Source organism: Coenobita brevimanus, chromosome 100 (genome assembly GCF_032717465.1).
Source record: "Coenobita brevimanus isolate Jiangsu-jjx chromosome 100, ASM3271746v2, whole genome shotgun sequence".
NCBI lineage: Eukaryota > Metazoa > Arthropoda > Malacostraca > Decapoda > Coenobitidae > Coenobita > Coenobita brevimanus.
In genome coordinates this window covers 5995725-6012234 of record NC_137053.1, presented here as the reverse complement: position 1 = coordinate 6012234, position 16510 = coordinate 5995725, and the positions used below count along the sequence as shown (strand labels likewise).

The 16510-nt window shown below is 41.7% G+C and overlaps 1 protein-coding gene across 2 annotated transcripts in view; it reads right to left on the bottom strand.

Annotated features, from left to right (window-relative positions):
• Nucleotides 1-2350: 2350 nt before the first annotated feature.
• Nucleotides 2351-16510, bottom strand: part of LOC145414594 (28S rRNA (cytosine(4447)-C(5))-methyltransferase) — a 30308-nt gene continuing 16148 nt past the window's right edge. Inside the window, exons 7-11 of one of the 2 annotated variants that reach the window (XM_080284121.1) lie at nucleotides 11929-12028; nucleotides 9460-9599; nucleotides 7162-7377; nucleotides 5934-6046; nucleotides 2351-2630 (exon numbers count right to left, since the gene is read on the bottom strand). In XM_080284121.1, the coding sequence (XP_080140247.1) occupies nucleotides 2495-2630; nucleotides 5934-6046; nucleotides 7162-7377; nucleotides 9460-9599; nucleotides 11929-12028 (705 nt within the window). In that variant the 3' untranslated portion in view covers nucleotides 2351-2494. The remainder of the gene's footprint in view (nucleotides 2631-5933; nucleotides 6047-7161; nucleotides 7378-9459; nucleotides 9600-11928; nucleotides 12029-16510) is intronic. The other variant, XM_080284122.1, reaches the window with a different exon arrangement.

The window sequence follows — 16510 nt, the reverse complement described above, 5'->3', positions numbered from 1 at the left end:
GCAGTATCTAACACATCCATTTTACAAAGTCTTCTTGAGTAAAGCTGTCTGGTTGTATCAAGAGTGAAGGCAAATGTACTCGTATGTTGCTGTATTAATGGGGTTAATTGTACTCTCGGTGTATCGTTTATAAAAGCTCCAACATGCTTGCTAGCGTCGATCTTGATCACCTAATGTTAGCTCTCCATATTGCTCGATCTCTGGCAAACTCCCGATTCAGGCCCTTATCCCTGAGGTTACCCATGACCTTGTCCCAGATCTTTTTTGGTCTGCCTCATCACAAACCTACCTCCGGTGTTCACACTTCTTGCTTTCCACACCCAGCTGTTATCCTCCATCCTCTCCACATGCCCAACCCATCTCAATCTACCCCTCCTCATCACAACACCAACACACTCCAGTCTCATTCTTCCTGTTAACTCTTTAGTTGTAAACCTAGCCCACACAGGCCTCATATTCAAGGATGCACTACACATCCATCTAATCATTGACATTTCTGTATGTTTGAACTTATGAATATCCTCTTCCTTTACTGGCAAAGTCTTACTATCATTGCAGCATTACACTCCTAACAAATGCTGCATACAAAGATCCCTTAGTACGGAGGGAGAATCTCTCAGTGTCAGGAGAGGCAACAGCTCCCTGACCTTCCTCCAACTATGCCTTATTTTAGCCATAGAGATAGCTCCAGCTTCATCTCCAGAACATAACAAGTCCTCCAAATAAAAAAACTCTTCTACACACTCAAGAGATTAATCCTTTCATGCCTGACAATCTCTACATGCTCTCCTCGACACACTATGCACACGAAATCAGTATTACCTCACAATCTACCTCTAATGCCACTACATCTCTTACGCACCCACTTATCACAAATACTGGACGAGTAACATCTCACACCTTTGTGGCAAACAGCACATGGCCACTCTCCTGCTTTGACAGTACCGTCACCAGCCCTAGATATCATCATGTTCATTTTATTTGCATTTACTCTCGAACCCTTATGTGCCATTCTCTCTTTCTCTCTCCACTTCCTAAATCTTTCCTCCACCTCCCTTTCATCCTCTGCAGTCAGCATCAAGTCATCAGCATCCACCATCTCCCATGAAAGTCCATTCTTGAAGTCACATGTGAGAACTTCAAGCACCATTACAAACAATAAGGGACTCAAGACTGACCCCTGATGCATGCCAACATTCACAGAAAACTTATCACTCCAACCTCTATTCACCCTCACCTGGGTGTGATCACCCACATACATAGGCCATAACCACCCTAACCAACCACTCCTCGATTCCAAGTTTCCTCATTGACCACATCACCACCTACCTAGGGAGTCTGTCATAGGCCTTATCCAAATCAACAGAAATAAAGTGCAGCTCCCTCTTCTTTCTTCTATGTTTTTCCTGATGTTGTCAGACATAAATCTGGCATCAGTTGTCCCTTTGCCTAACATAAACCCAAACTGCATCTCATTAATATTTACTCTTCCCCTATATCATACCTTTTAGGACTCTCCATTCATTAGCTTCATTATCTGGTTCAGAAGTTTTATGGCACTACAATTTCCTCCTTCCAGGGCATTACCCTTCCCCTTGTACATATTTACAATCACACTCTTCAGCCAGTCATTTGGGACAACAAACTTATATATAGTCATATTTATCCAATCAGTTACAAAAACCCACTCATCTCCTGAAGCCTTCAGAATTCCAGCAGTCATCCCAAACACACCTGCTGCCTTCCCAACTACATCCCACCTGTTGTCCTGCTCACAGTAGCAACATCAATCAAAGGAAAGGGGCTAAACACTAGATTCACTGACTCCAATCCTTCCCTTTCAAACTCCTCATTTAGTAACTAGTTATAATGCTCTCTCCAGGTGTCTTTAAAATACTCATTGTCCACTACTACCTTTCCTTCATTATTCTTCACACACTGCTCACCTATGATATCCATTTTCCTTCATCATCTGAGTTGCCACCTTAAATACCATTTTCTTCCTTTCAGTGCTATTTTGGTTATCCAGTAAGTCTCTGGGATTCAGATTTTGCACTGTATACCTCCTTTCAACTTCTATGTGTGGCAGCCAAGTATTCCTCTCTGTTACCACCCTTTTCCATTCCCAGAAAAGCCTTCTCTTCTCCTTAACTGTGGCCTCTACACCCTCATCCCACCACCATGTTACCTTGTCTTTGACGGCACCCTTGTCCATCCACACAATATATCAATAACTCAGACAAAACTGACACACTTGCTGGCAAAATATTAAAAATTTTAACTTTCCAGTATTCAACATACCATACATAAACAAACTTGAAATAAAAAGCTTCTGAAATTACGGTATGTACTGTATTGGATATGACATATTACATTGTAACACAACAGCAGAAGTGAAGGTACAGTAATTATTGTACATTATGAATTATTGTTATATAAGTCACGATGTTTAACAACTAATATAACCAACTCCTATCAACAAGAAACCTAAGCTTTAACCTTCCTCCTCATCATGATCATTAGATTTTGTCTCCATTTCACTCATCTTCTTCAATTTGGCTATAAAGAATCCATCCATATTATAGGTATGGGGGTAGACTCTCTTGCACAGCTCCATTGATGGATTAAATCTGGAAAAGACCAATACCAGTGTCAATCTTAGTTACCACAGCTACATGGTTTCTGCTATAATATGATAAGGTCTTGCATCACTGAAGAAGGAAGGTCTATTCTGACACTAAATGAAATCACTTTAAGCAACTTAATATTACTGCAAAAGGATGTTAAAGTATGTTATGAGAGATGAGTAGACTTGAGTCAGTATGCACAGGCAGTATTTTATATCAATCTGCTTAAGTAACATAAACAGTACTGCCGATTCTATCATGTAATCCTCTCTCGTCCCTTCACAAGTTGGGAGCCTGAGGCTATGCTAATTGGTCTGTGAGGGTGCTCACCATCCACTCACTCAGTGTAGTGCTGCTCTCAAGTGACTGCCCTTTTCTCTCTTCCTTCCTTCTGTCCTTCCTTCCTCCTCTGTCTTTCCTCTATTCTTTCCTCTTCCTTCTGTCTATGGGTGACTCTACACTAAGTGACAAGCCAAATGGTTTCCTGTGCCAGGAAACCATTTACTATGCTGGGTGGTAACCATATAACCAAATTACATGGGGGAGGTGGTGGCTCATTTGGTAGAGAGGTGGCCTCCAGTTTTACTGGATCTGGGTTCAAATCCCGGCTGGGGCTGGGAACAGTTTAAGGATTTGAATTTCATAAAAATCAAACTTTACTGATCTACCAAAAGAACGGCCGACATGTCACAAAAATACCCCCACTAATACCAGTACACCAGTCCTGTATGAGACAGCCCTAGCATGTATTCGCTACGGACGGTGGATGTTAATGCCGAAGTGGTGACATGCAGAGGTGTATGGTATGTAGGACTACTGGGCCTTGGGAATAGGCTGTGAAGCCTATGCCCAGAGTCAGGCACATTAACCCCTTAACCGCGGGGCGTCACTTTTGTGACGCTTGGGAGCAAGGGATCATACCGCGGGGCGTCGCTTTTGTGATTCTGTGTTATTTTGAATTCACCCGGGCTTCCAAGTGGGGGCTTGTATCATCTATCAGTACTGCCGATGTCCAACACTAGTCAGCACTCCTAATCTCATCTGTACTCCCATCCATTGTTGACAATTTAGCCATTTCTCCCCGTTCTTGACTCCCCTCCCTACCCCCCCTCCATTACCCTATCCTCTCGCCTGCCCGGCCATGCTACGCTAAGTAAATCTTCCCTGGAATTTTTCACTGATTTCATCCATTGAAATAAGCCCTATGTCGTATTCTTATACCAAATAATATATACAAGAAAGAAATAAGGTAAGTGAGAGTGCCATACACCTGGAATTGGCTAATTATCACCTGACAACACCTCACGTGCACTCGTTCGCTAATTTTCGCTGTTTTTTTCCCCTTGAAATATGCCGTATAATCTATTTTCGTAATAAATATACATGTAAGGAGGGAAGGGAGAAGCCTAAGTGATATTTACATTCACCTGGAACTACCTAATTTATAATGTATTGTCTAGATTTCCTGCCAATCATATCAGTGCTACACAAAGCTGTTTCAAGATTTAACATTGGTAGCTCTGATTATATATCTCCTAAGTAGGCCTCTAATCTATTTTCGTAATAAATATACATGTAAGGAGGGAAGGGAGAAGCCTAAGTGATATTTACATTCACCTGGAACTACCAAATTTATAATGTATTGTCTAGATTTCCTGCCAATCATATCAGTGCTAGGCTTAGCTGTTTCAAGAGCTACATTGGTAGTGCTGAATAACCCTCAAGTAGGCCTCTCAACCCGGGCCGGCCCTCCTAGCAGTTCTCTCTCAGATTCCGAAGAGGAGGTACGGCTCATCCTCTTGCTGACTTCAGGGCCTTTTTTTCACCCCCATGCAAGGGCCCTGTGACCTTTACCCCCTACTAAACCTCGTGTGGAAAGAGGTAAAGGGCTGACAATTGATAAAAGAGTGACTACGATCTTTCTATTGAGTAAAACAGTGCAAGTGGAATTGTAAATAATGTGTAAATAATGTGTAAACAGCAAGTGAAAGTAATGAATGTAAATATACGTGAACAATGGAAAATAGTTTTATAAGTTACTTCAAGTGACAGTGCATAACACACTGTAAATAAAATAGAAATGTAAATAACGTAAATAAAATAGAGAACGTAAATAGAAATGTAAATGAGTAGTATTATAAGAATACGAGTATATACCCTAGGAGTAATGAAAGTGAAAGTTTCACTATAGCATGTCTGAATACTATGAGTTATGAGAGTGAAGATGAAAGTGACATTCACTCTCAATGCCAGTATACAGGACGAGAAAGTGAATGCTACGTATTTTACTGAAAGAAATTGAATCCCTACAGTGGCAATAAACTAATACTACTGAAGGAAACTTATGGATAAAGACTGTAGATATATATAAGTGTTATGTAGTTATAGAAATATAAAGTGTGAGGGGTTTTATGAATAATAAATGACAGAGTACCAAGAGCGAACTAGCGGAAGTGTGGCGGTCAGACGCGCTCATAATTTTCATTGCTTTCACAGTGTTTTTTTTTTTGGAGTATGGATCCCAAACTACTTGAAAATCATAGAGTAGTATTTATAGTGTTTATATCTGGCTGTGGTAATCATATTACGGGTTGTCGGGAACTGTAAAGTGGAGACTTCGTTACCCAACTTCAGAGGTCTCCACAAGTCCTACGGTAACTGACGAAGGCTCAACAAACATTCCAGGAGAAAGCTGAAGGTATGTGCCATAAGCATATATAATTTTAATATTCTAGGACTAATAACTGATTTTTGGCAAATATTTTTTGAGAGTCTGTCGAAGCCCGAATAACCCCGCGGCACACGCAAAACATCGGTAAACATGCCCGCGGTGTAGGGGTTAAAAAACTGATGGCAGAGTGGGTAATTAAGGTGCTCCAATCAGATTGAGCCGGTGCAGGTTTATATCCAAGGGAAGGTTAGGGTGTACTGCTCACATAATGCCACTCAGGGATGAGTGAGGCTGGTCACTCTCATCTTAAATGTCAGTACCAACCTGCCTAGCCCCAGCCTCCTATGCTCCTCATGGGGCAACAATGGCTCAGATGAATGAATGAATGAATATATGACCAGTTACTCTCCCTTAAGCACGATTACATGAGGAACTAACCCCAACTCCTTCATTTCAACCCTGAGCTACATTATGTGAGAAACTAACCCTAACTCCTAGGTTTGAACCCTGAGCTGAATTAAGTGAGCAACTAACCCCAACCATCTTTGGGTTTGAACTCTTATGGAATACATTCAATTGTAGAGCCAAGACCACCAAGTGTGTAAAATGAAACTAACAAAATTTATTTGACTCACCTGCTTTCTCTGTACTTCACAAACCCAGGCTTGCCTACATCTAAACCAGTTGGAACTAGTTTCACATTTCTCTTCTTGAGCGCATATTCTATAACAGCTTCATTTTCTTCAACCTGATGAAAGAAAAATAATATATATATATATATATATATATATATAGTCCATTCATTTAATTTTTTAGCATTTTTATCTTTCACTCCCCTACTATTCTACCACCCTGTCTAACTCTACTTCCTTCCAGAACATTTTCTTATATTCCCACCACTTTACACTCAAATTCTTTCCAACTTCCTCATCCACTCTCTTACTAATCTTTTCACCTCTCTCTTTACATATAACTCTCTTCTGACTCTCAACTTCCTCTACACTTCTGGTTCCTATCCACTCAGTAGCTATATGCTTTTTTCTTTTGCACCACAGCTTGCCTCACCTCTTCATTCCACCATGCTGTTCCTTGCAACCCCTTTCATCTTCTCTTCACCCAATACACCATCTCACATGCTGCACAGATTTCCTCTGTGAAAATCTTGCACACACATTCTACCTTCCCCACCTGCTCCAAATCATATTTACCCTATTGCTCCTCCACTTTTCTCTTATATTCTGCCTTTTTTCCATCCTCTTGCAACCTTTCTACCCTTCTTGTATGGACTACTTTCTCCTGTCCTTCCCTCCTTCTATTCCTCCAAAGCACCTGAACCTTGACTTTCACTGCCACCAAGTGGTGGTCAGAAAGTCCATACTCTCCAACCTCTGTATGCTCATGCATCCATTACATACCTTCTCAATCTGTCATCCAAATTCAAATAATTCAAATAATGCACAAACATGAGGTACCACAGACAGACCTTGGAAGTATGACTACAGATAATGCTGAAAGTGCAAGATGTGGCATGGAAGAAGAAAGCACAAGAGTGTACTGGTGAGAATGCAAGTGGAAAAGGAGTGTTTGAGAGCTGCTGATGTTACAACCTCAGGCTCATCTGAATGTGAACCAAGTCTATGGAAGGGAAAAGAAAGAAAATGGCAGCAGTCTGTCAAGGCCATCCTGTAAGCAGATTCTGTAAGATATCATTGGTTTGATGATAAAGAAAGAGACTATTCAGAAAAAAAAAAAAAAAAAAAAAATCATCCCAACTCCATGACATATTTACTAGGTAAATTTAACTGAAACACAGAAGAAACCTGATAATACAAAAGTAAACTTCATACAAATATTATTACTTACCAAAATAGAACAAGTGGAATACACTATATAGCCATTCTGCCCATCAAATTTGTGTACAGAGTCTATGGCAGCAAGTATTAATTCCTTCTGGATATGAGCACATCTCTGTATGTCTTTTGGATCCTTGCTGACCTTGACTCTTTCATCCTTACTGATAACACCAGTACCAGAGCACGGAGCATCCAACAGTACACGATCAAAAGCCCGTGGCATCATCTGTTATGAAAGATAAGACTCTTAAAAGATTTTAATACATACATATATATATATATCTATATCATCTAATCTTGTGTTGCCTGGTGAGGAGCGTAGGAGCCCGGGGCTAGGCAAGCTGGTCCTGACATTTAAGATGACAGCGGCCAGCCTCACTCATATCTGAATGGCATTATGTGTGCAATAAACCCTTGCCCCCCCTTGGATATAAACCTATACAGGCTCAATCCGGCTGGAGCACCTAATTACCCACTAAACCACCAGGCACCATAGTTTGGTTATATGGTTACCACCCAATGTAGTCAATGGTTTCCTGGTGTACAGGACACCATTTGGCTTGTCACTCAGTGTAGAGTCACCTGGAGACTGAAGGAAGAGGAAAGAAAGAAGGAAACATAGAAAAGGAGGGAAGGAAAAAAGGAAGAGAGGAAAGGGCAGTCACCCGTGAGCAGAACTACATTGAGTGAGTGGGTGGTGAGTGCCCTCCACCTACTTTCTTTCTAAAATATTATGACCTATATTCCTGTGGGGTTTCTTCTTTAGAACACATGATGGTACATGCACGCATGCACGCACACACGCATGTGGGCGCCTGCGCACGCACGCACATGCATGCACACACACACACACACACACACACACACACACACACACACACACACACACACAGAATACTGTCAGACTAGTCTAGTGAAATGGGACATAATCATTCACGCACAATCCAAATTTTCAGAATTTTGGCTCCAATACACAAGCAACAACTGCAAAAGTCTCTTTGTATTTGTTCTTTGAAATGTGCTTTATACACCAGTTTGTGGTAGGTGCGGGCATTCACCATCCTCTCACTCGATGTAGTGCTGTTCTCGGGTGTCTGCCCTTTCCTCTCCTCCATCCTTCTTACCTTCCATCCTCTTCTGTCTTTCTTTCCTTCATTCTTTCCTTGTCCTTCTGCCTACAGGTGACTTTACACTCCCTCTTCTGTCTTTCTTTCCCTCACTCTTTCCTCTTCCTCCTGCCTGTGGGTGATTCTACACTGAGTGACAAGCCAAATGGTTTTCTGTACACCAGGAAACCATTTACTATGCTGGGAGGTAACCATGTAATCAAATTTAGGTGTCTGGTGGTTTAGTGGGTAATTATTGCGCTCCAATCGGATTAAGCTGGTGAAAGTTTATATCCAAGGGATGGTTGGGGTTGATTGCTCATGTTATGCCACTCAGGGATGAGTGAGGCTGGCAACTCTCATCTTAAATGTTGGGACCAACCACCTAGCCCCAGGCTCCTACGCTCCTCATGGGGCAATGCTGGATTGGATGATGGATGGATGGATGATACACCAGTACTGTATATGCAATTATGTTGATGGTGGAAGTTTTGTTACTGCTGTGAATGATCCACTGTAATTCACAAATGAAACATTACGTAATGTTCTGTGTGTGTGTGTGTGTGTGTGTGTGTGTGTGTGTGTGTAAGTTTTTCTGGATCTTAGTTAGCTCCATCTTTCACACAGGAATTAAGTTTGGTACCACATGCTGCTGATCACACTCTTTTCCAGTATTACGTATCATAACAGTACATAATGCTCGAGCAGAATATGGTACATGTTTGGTGACTAACCCTGAGAGATATTACCAAATGAGTAATGAGTGCCTATATGCCAACAAGTCTTGTAACAAGCTAGAAAATCATAAATATCACGCAAAGTACTCATCCATTAGCACAAAGTTGAAGTCAAAGCTCTTGCACTACTATTACAAGTCTTACTACACATCAAAAAATTCTTTTTCTCAGTAGTTTCCAGCAACTGCTAGGTAGTGTTATAATGTGGGAGTTTTAGCACTTAGTTAAGATTCCATCTGACTGAAAATCTGCTACAAAATGGCCTGCCCATTTCCCTAAAAGGGTGCATGGAAACATTCTGATGATAAATAACTGAAACTCTTGGCCTATCTGCTTGTTTGCAATGCTCTGCATCAATAAATATACATTTACTTTTAGGGTTCCCCTGCAATGCCTGGTATCCAAGCTAGTTTACTGTTAATTCTTATCAATACAACAGAAATTCCTACAAGGTAGCTACTATACTTTTGGAAAAGTCCGGCCATCTTGTGATGTAATAACTGCGTTGGTGATCCCCATTCGATGAAAGTTACCCACCAAAGCCTTCACACGTTCTCGATTCAGGTCATTGCACACAATCATGCCAGTGTTCCGCATAATGGCAGCTGAAATGAATACATACAATGATCAGTTCCATAAATTATTAGTCTTACAACCCTAAATATATGACATTTAAAACAAAAAGTAAAACTACGACGATATAGCTGACTATGTTAACATTTTTATATGGGAAACACAACATTTTGCCTCCTATAAGAACTACTGTGTTAAGAAAATAATATCCAGTACCTATCAATATCTTAGCTTCCAATATTCTTTGAGAATACTTTTTCTAAACTACCAAATTAAAATGAGATGTCTTTTCTCTTACAGCTAATAAGTTTGACTGTTTCCTTCATATCAGCTTATTCATCTCTCTTCTGAGATCTACAGTAGTTCTGCCATGACCTTTCAGCTGTATAGTGATCCATTAAGAAAAACATCAGTCTTACTGTCTCAATGAAAGGGTTAAAAAGAAAGCTTTTAACACTGCACAGGGATTCTCTCAGCTGAATGAAATGGTCTGCAAGCAACTAAAATTAATTTGTTTAATTCATAAAGGCTCTGAGATCCTTGCATGCATCGGCCTTGGTCACCTGATGACAGCTCTCCACAATGCATACCCAAATCAACAGCAGCAGGCAAGGGGATAAATGCCACCATTTTTGGTCGCATCTACAATTTTTCAAATCACAGAATTTACCAAATCACTTCTTATTTTGCAGATTTAGTCCAGCCCCAACCGTTTACATTTCATATTGAAGAGCTCCAAATGATAATATTAATCTATCTATTGCCAGACGCCTTAATTCCATAAGGGGTGGCCATATACAAATCGCCCATATGTCAACATATCCCCTGCCATTTCGTGGCCCTCCCTCCAACTTACACCCTCCTTATACCTCTCTACTCCATCCCTCCATCTCATTCTTGGTCTTCCCCTCCCTCTGCCCCCTCCACCTTACTCACATACACTCTCCTAGTTAGCCTCTCACTCTCCAACCTCTCCACATGGCCAAACCACCTCAATGTATTTCCCCAAATGCTTTCTATCACATTCACACAATAATGCTCCTTCACTTCCTCATTAGTCAGTCTGTCTCTTCATGTACAGTAACTCCACATGCTCCTCTCATATTACTCATTTCCACTACTCTCACTCTTAGCTTGTGTTCTTCCAACAAGGTCTAAGCATCACTTCCCTATGTTAGAGTGGGGATCACAATACTGTCATGCAGTGATATTCTTACTTCCATCCTCATTTCCCTGCTTTTTATCATTTCTTTCAATGAACCAGCAACCTTTCTTCCCTGCTGTACCCAAAGCATTTCATCCTCCAAACTTCCATCCTTACTCACCACACTACCCAAGTACTTATATGAACTCACATTTTCCATTTCCTCATTATCCAGTTTCACTGTGCATTCAGTGACTTCATTTCTCTCGAAGACCACAGCTTTACTCTGCCCTACATTCACCTTTAGATTCTGTTTCTTACACATTCTCCCAAATCCATTTACATTCCCCTTCGTCTTAACAGAGTATCGTCTACAAACAACAGAACAGGAAGTTTCCACACACTGCCCTCTCTCATTAAGGCCACTCCAACATCCACTCCCCTACCTTGTACCATAACTCTTTTATAACTCCATCCATATACAAACTGAACAACCAAGATGACATGATACATGCCTATTTCAATCCAACATTCAGACAAAAAAAATTCACTCAGTTCATCATCCACATGCTCTCCTGTCCTAGCACCCTCATACATTACTCTTCATGGAATCCAACTGCTTCCCATTTATTCCATAGATTTCTAATATTTTCCACATTCCTTGCCTATCCACTCCGCCATATGCTTTCTCCATATCCATGAAGGAAGCATACAACTTCTTTCCCATCTCTAGAAATTTTTCCACTAAACACCTCAGGATGAATACCTGATCTATACAACCTTTTCCTTTCCTGAAACCTCCCTGTTCTCCAACTAATTAGTCTGATATTTCCCTAACTCTGTCAATAAGAATCCTACCATATAATTTAACCAGTTACACTAAGACAATTGCCCCTATATTTACCATACACTGTGTGATACAACTCAGCAGAAGAAAGACCATCTCAAGCTGCAGAGGTTAGAATCATACTCAAAAAATCCTTCAGTCAAGTAAAGTCTTATTTTATTCTGACTGAAGACAGCAAATTTTATTCAACTGCAGCTGTGGGCTAAAAGTAAACACAATTATTATACAATCCATGATATGTTCTGGTGCCAAAAAATATCCAGTAAGCAAGTTACTTTCTAACAAATATTAACTAAACAGTCATCATTTTTATACATGATGATCTCTGCTAAGAACTACAGTAGTTTTTTTTTTTTTTTTTTCAACTTACCAATATGTGTTGATTTGCCTCCAGGAGCAGCACACACGTCCAGAACTTTCTCCCCCTCTTTGGGTGCTAATGCCATAACAGGTAAAAAGCTGGATGCTCCCTGAGGATAAAGTTTGTAATAGTCACAAACTAACAATCTAACTATCTATTTATCTATTGCCAGACACCCTAATCCCATAAGGGGTGGCCACAAACAAATTGCCTCCATGTCGCCCTGTCCCCCGAAATTTCACTGCCCTGCTCCCAGCTCATACTCCTCTCTCTCATATACCTCTCCACTCCATCCCTACATCTCATCCTTGGCCTCCCCCTTCCTCTCTCCCCTTCGACCTCACCCACATACACTCTCCCCGTCGGTCTCTTGCTCTCCATCCTCTCCACATTGCCAAACCACATGAATGTGTTTCCCCTAACACTTCCAATCACATCCACATAAATATACATGGTATAGAGGAAACAGGGATCGTGCTGAAAGAAGCCTGATTGATTATGTGCTAACAGACAGTCGCTGATGGGAATGGTTGCTGATACGAGGGCTGTGAGAGGATGATGTGGAGGTCTGTCAGATCATGTCACTGTGGTATGCAAGATCAAACTGAGAGGAGTGAGGTGGATCAAGAGAGAAAGGAGCAATCAGGGAGAAAAACTGAAAGTTGAGAAGCTGAGGATCAAAGAAATGGCAGATGATTACAGGACCAAAACAGAGGATGAGTTAGAATCAGTGAACTGGTATGAACTGGATCTGGACAGCCTGTGGAATGCATTTTGGGACTGCTTAGTTAGGAATGCTAAAGTGGTAGGTGGTGTGGCAAGAGTAACAACAAAGAAGAAGAGTACGGCGTGGTGGGATAAGGAGATTAAGAGAGAGGTGGAGAAAAAGAGGAAGAAGTGGCTAAAGTGGTTACAGGATAGGGGTTCAGTTGAAATATGAACTGAGTATATTGACAGCAAGAAGCACATAAAGAGACTAATGAAGAGGAAAAAGAAGGAGGTAAATGATGATCTTGGAAGAAAAATGAATGCGAACTACTCTGAATATACTGTAGGAAGTCATTCTGGAAAGAGGTACGGAAATGTAGAAGTGAAAGCGGAAAGAAATGTGATGGTGTGAAGGATGCAGGTGGTAGGTTACTAACCCATGGAGATGAAGTAAGGACCAGATAGAAAGAATATTTTGAAAGCCTGATGAATGGGAACAGAGAGAGCAGAGTGGCTGTAAACATGATTGGTTTTGGGGGTGTGCAGAGAAGGAATGCAATGCCAGAAGACGTGACACTCGCACAGGTGAGGAGCGCTGTGAAACGGCTGAAAAATGGGAAAGCAGCTGTGGCTGATGAGGTGTATGCAGAGATGCTTAAGTGTAGTGGAGAGTAGAATGAAGTGCTTGTTGGAAATATGTAAGAAGGCATGGACGAGTGAAACTGTGCCTGCAGAGTGGAAAAAGGCTGTGATTGTACCCCCGTACAAAAATAAAAGTGAGCGAAGTGAGTCAAGAATTATCGTGGCATAAGTTTATTGAGTGTGGTAGAGAAAGTATATGGAAGAATTATAATACAGAAAGGTAGGGTGATATCAGAAGTCCTAGTGAGTGATGAACAGGGTGGCTTTAGGAGTGGCAGAGAATGTGTGGATCAAGCATTTGAAGTGAGACAGATAGCAGAGAAGGCTTATGAGAAGAGTAAAAGCAGTGGAGATGGGACTGTTGAGGAATGTATGTGGAGTACAGAGGGTGGATAGGATACGAAACAATGTGATTCATGAAAGGTGTGGAGTGAGGAAGTCAGTGGACGCCAGAATTGAAGAGAGTGTCCTGAGATGGTCTGGTCATGTGGAAAGAATGGATAACAATAGAGTGGTGAAAAAGGTATACCTGAGTGAATTTCAAGAAGGGAGGAGGCAAGGTAGGCCAAGGAGAAGATGGAGAGATAAGGTAGATGAGTGTTTGAGGATGAGAGGTTTGGAAGTCGGTGAGGCTAGGGAACTGACAAGAGATCGAGCTGGCTGGATGAATGTTGTGAGGAGATGTGCATGATCAGGGATTTTGGCACCCCTTGTGAGCATTGCAAAGTCCGGATTGACTCAATCGGATACGTTTGTGTGAACCTGCATAATGTGGTGATGTTTTTGGCGTATCTGGTATAGCCAGGATTCCGGGGGCTTGAATGATGAGTGAATAGAAGTGTGGCCTATTGGACTGGGCAAGTTTGTGCTGTCTGGACATTGCTACTCCTCACCCTGCCCTTAGGTGGGAAAGGAGGTCCGGATGATGATGATGATTGATGATATATAAATTATATATATATATACAGTAATCACTCCAATATCCAACGTAATAGAGCCATAGGTAGGTCCGGATATTGGTTCTGTCCGGATATTGGGCCCCAGCTTATGGACTTGTACTTATGGACCCTAACTCAGAGAAGCACCTATACAACTCCCTCTGGACATGCATAGCACCTATTTAAGACCCAAATCACACCAATAAGGCACATAAATGACTGAAATAAATGCAAAAGAAACATAAAATGAGGGTTTAGAAGTAGGTTCATACAATAATAAACATTCTGGTGACTGGCTCCTGGACTGGTACTTATGGACCCTAACCTAGCATAACTCAGAAAAACACCTTCCTACTGCACATGCATAGCTCCTAACACCCTATTCACACCAATAAAGGACATTAAAGAGTGAAATGAGGTAAGTATAGTATGGAAAAAAGTACAGTAGGAAACATTCTTATGTCCGGATAGTGGGGATGTTTGGATACTGGGTGTCCGGATATTAGAGTGATTACTGTATATATATATATATATATATATATATATATATATACGTATCCATCCATTCATCCATCATACAATCCTACGTTGTCCCATGAGAAGCATAGGAGCCCGGGGCTAGGAAAGTTGGTCCTGGCATTTAAGATGAGAGTGACCCGCCTCACTCATCCCTGAGTGGCATTACGGGAGCAATAAACCCCAACCACCCCTTGGATATAAACCTTCACCGGCCTCACTCATCCCTGAGTGGCATTACGGGAGCAATAAACCCCAACCACCCCTTGGATATAAACCTTCACCAGCTCAATCCGATTGGAGCACCTTTATTACCCAGTAAACCACCAGGAGCCAAAATTTGGTTATATGGTTACCACCCAGCGTAGTAAATGGTTTCCTGGTGTACAGGAAACTATTTGGCTTGTCACTCAGTGTAGAGTCACCCACAGGAAGAAGGAAGAGGAAAGAATAAAGGAAAGAAAGACACAAGAGGGAGTGTAAAGTCACCCGCAGGCAGAAGAAAGAGGAAAGAATGAAGGAAAGACAGAAGAGGATGGATGGAAAGAAGGATGGAGGAGAGGAAAGGGCAGACACCCGAGAGCAGCACTACATCAAGTGAGTGGATGATGAGTGCCCCCACCTACCACATATACATACATACATATATATATATAACCCATTGGATCCCAGGGGTGCCGGGCGAGGCATCGCACTGGGAGGGTACTAAGCATACCGCCCTCCGCCTATCGGCTCATGGTCGCAAAGCTCATAGGTCCCTACCGGGGGTTCCCTACTTTAAAAAGACTTGAAAAATCCCAGTTCTGTCCAATCCTTGGGACACTGGGCTCCAATGGGTTAAAGAGACTGATGGGCTTGCCAGTCATTAACCCACTGGATCCCAGGGGTGCTGGGCGAGGCATCGCACTGGGAGGGTACTAAGCGTACCGCCCTCCGCCTATTGGCTCGTGGTCGAAAAAGCTCATAGGTCCCTACCCGGGGGTTCCCTACTTTATAAAGACTTGAAAAATCCCAGTTCTGTCCAATACTCGGGACACTGGCCTCCAATGGGAAATATATATATATAATACAATCATCTGGAAGCCACAAGAATCAACTAAAGAGGATATCACCCTGATACAAAATGTTACCAGAAACAATCAGCAGTAACTATCATACTACATTTCATGTCACAAAACATCGATCATTGTTTATAGCAGACATTATAGTCATCACCATCGTCATCTGGACCTCCTTATCCACCCTAGAACTGGGTTAGGAGTAGCACATCCAGACAGCCTAAGTTTGCCCAATCCAATAGGCCAGGCCTCCATTCACTCATCATTCAAGCCCCTGGAATCCTGGCTCTATCTGATACAGAATCTTTTCTACAATCTCTTCCAAAACAAATACACAATCATTTCCTAATACTTAAGCTCAGTATTATCCACCTGTTACTGGATTACAATTTTCACACATACATGTACTATTATTCTTTAAAGAGGTTTTTATTTTCATCTATGTATACAGAGTTAGTATAGTAGCCTGGCGGAGTTTTAAAGGTGAATGTAGGGAAGAGTAAAGTGATGGTCTTTGAGAGAGGTGAAGTCAGTGAATGTACAGCGAGGTTGGATGGTGAGGAATTGGAAAATGTGAGTACGTTTAAGAACTTGGGTAGTATGATGAGTATGGATGGAGGTTTGGAGGGTGAAGTGCTTCAAAGGGTACAGCAGGGAAGAAAGGTTGCTGGTTCCTTGAAAGCAGTGATAAGAAACAGGGAAGTGAGCATGGAAGTGAAAAAGTTACTA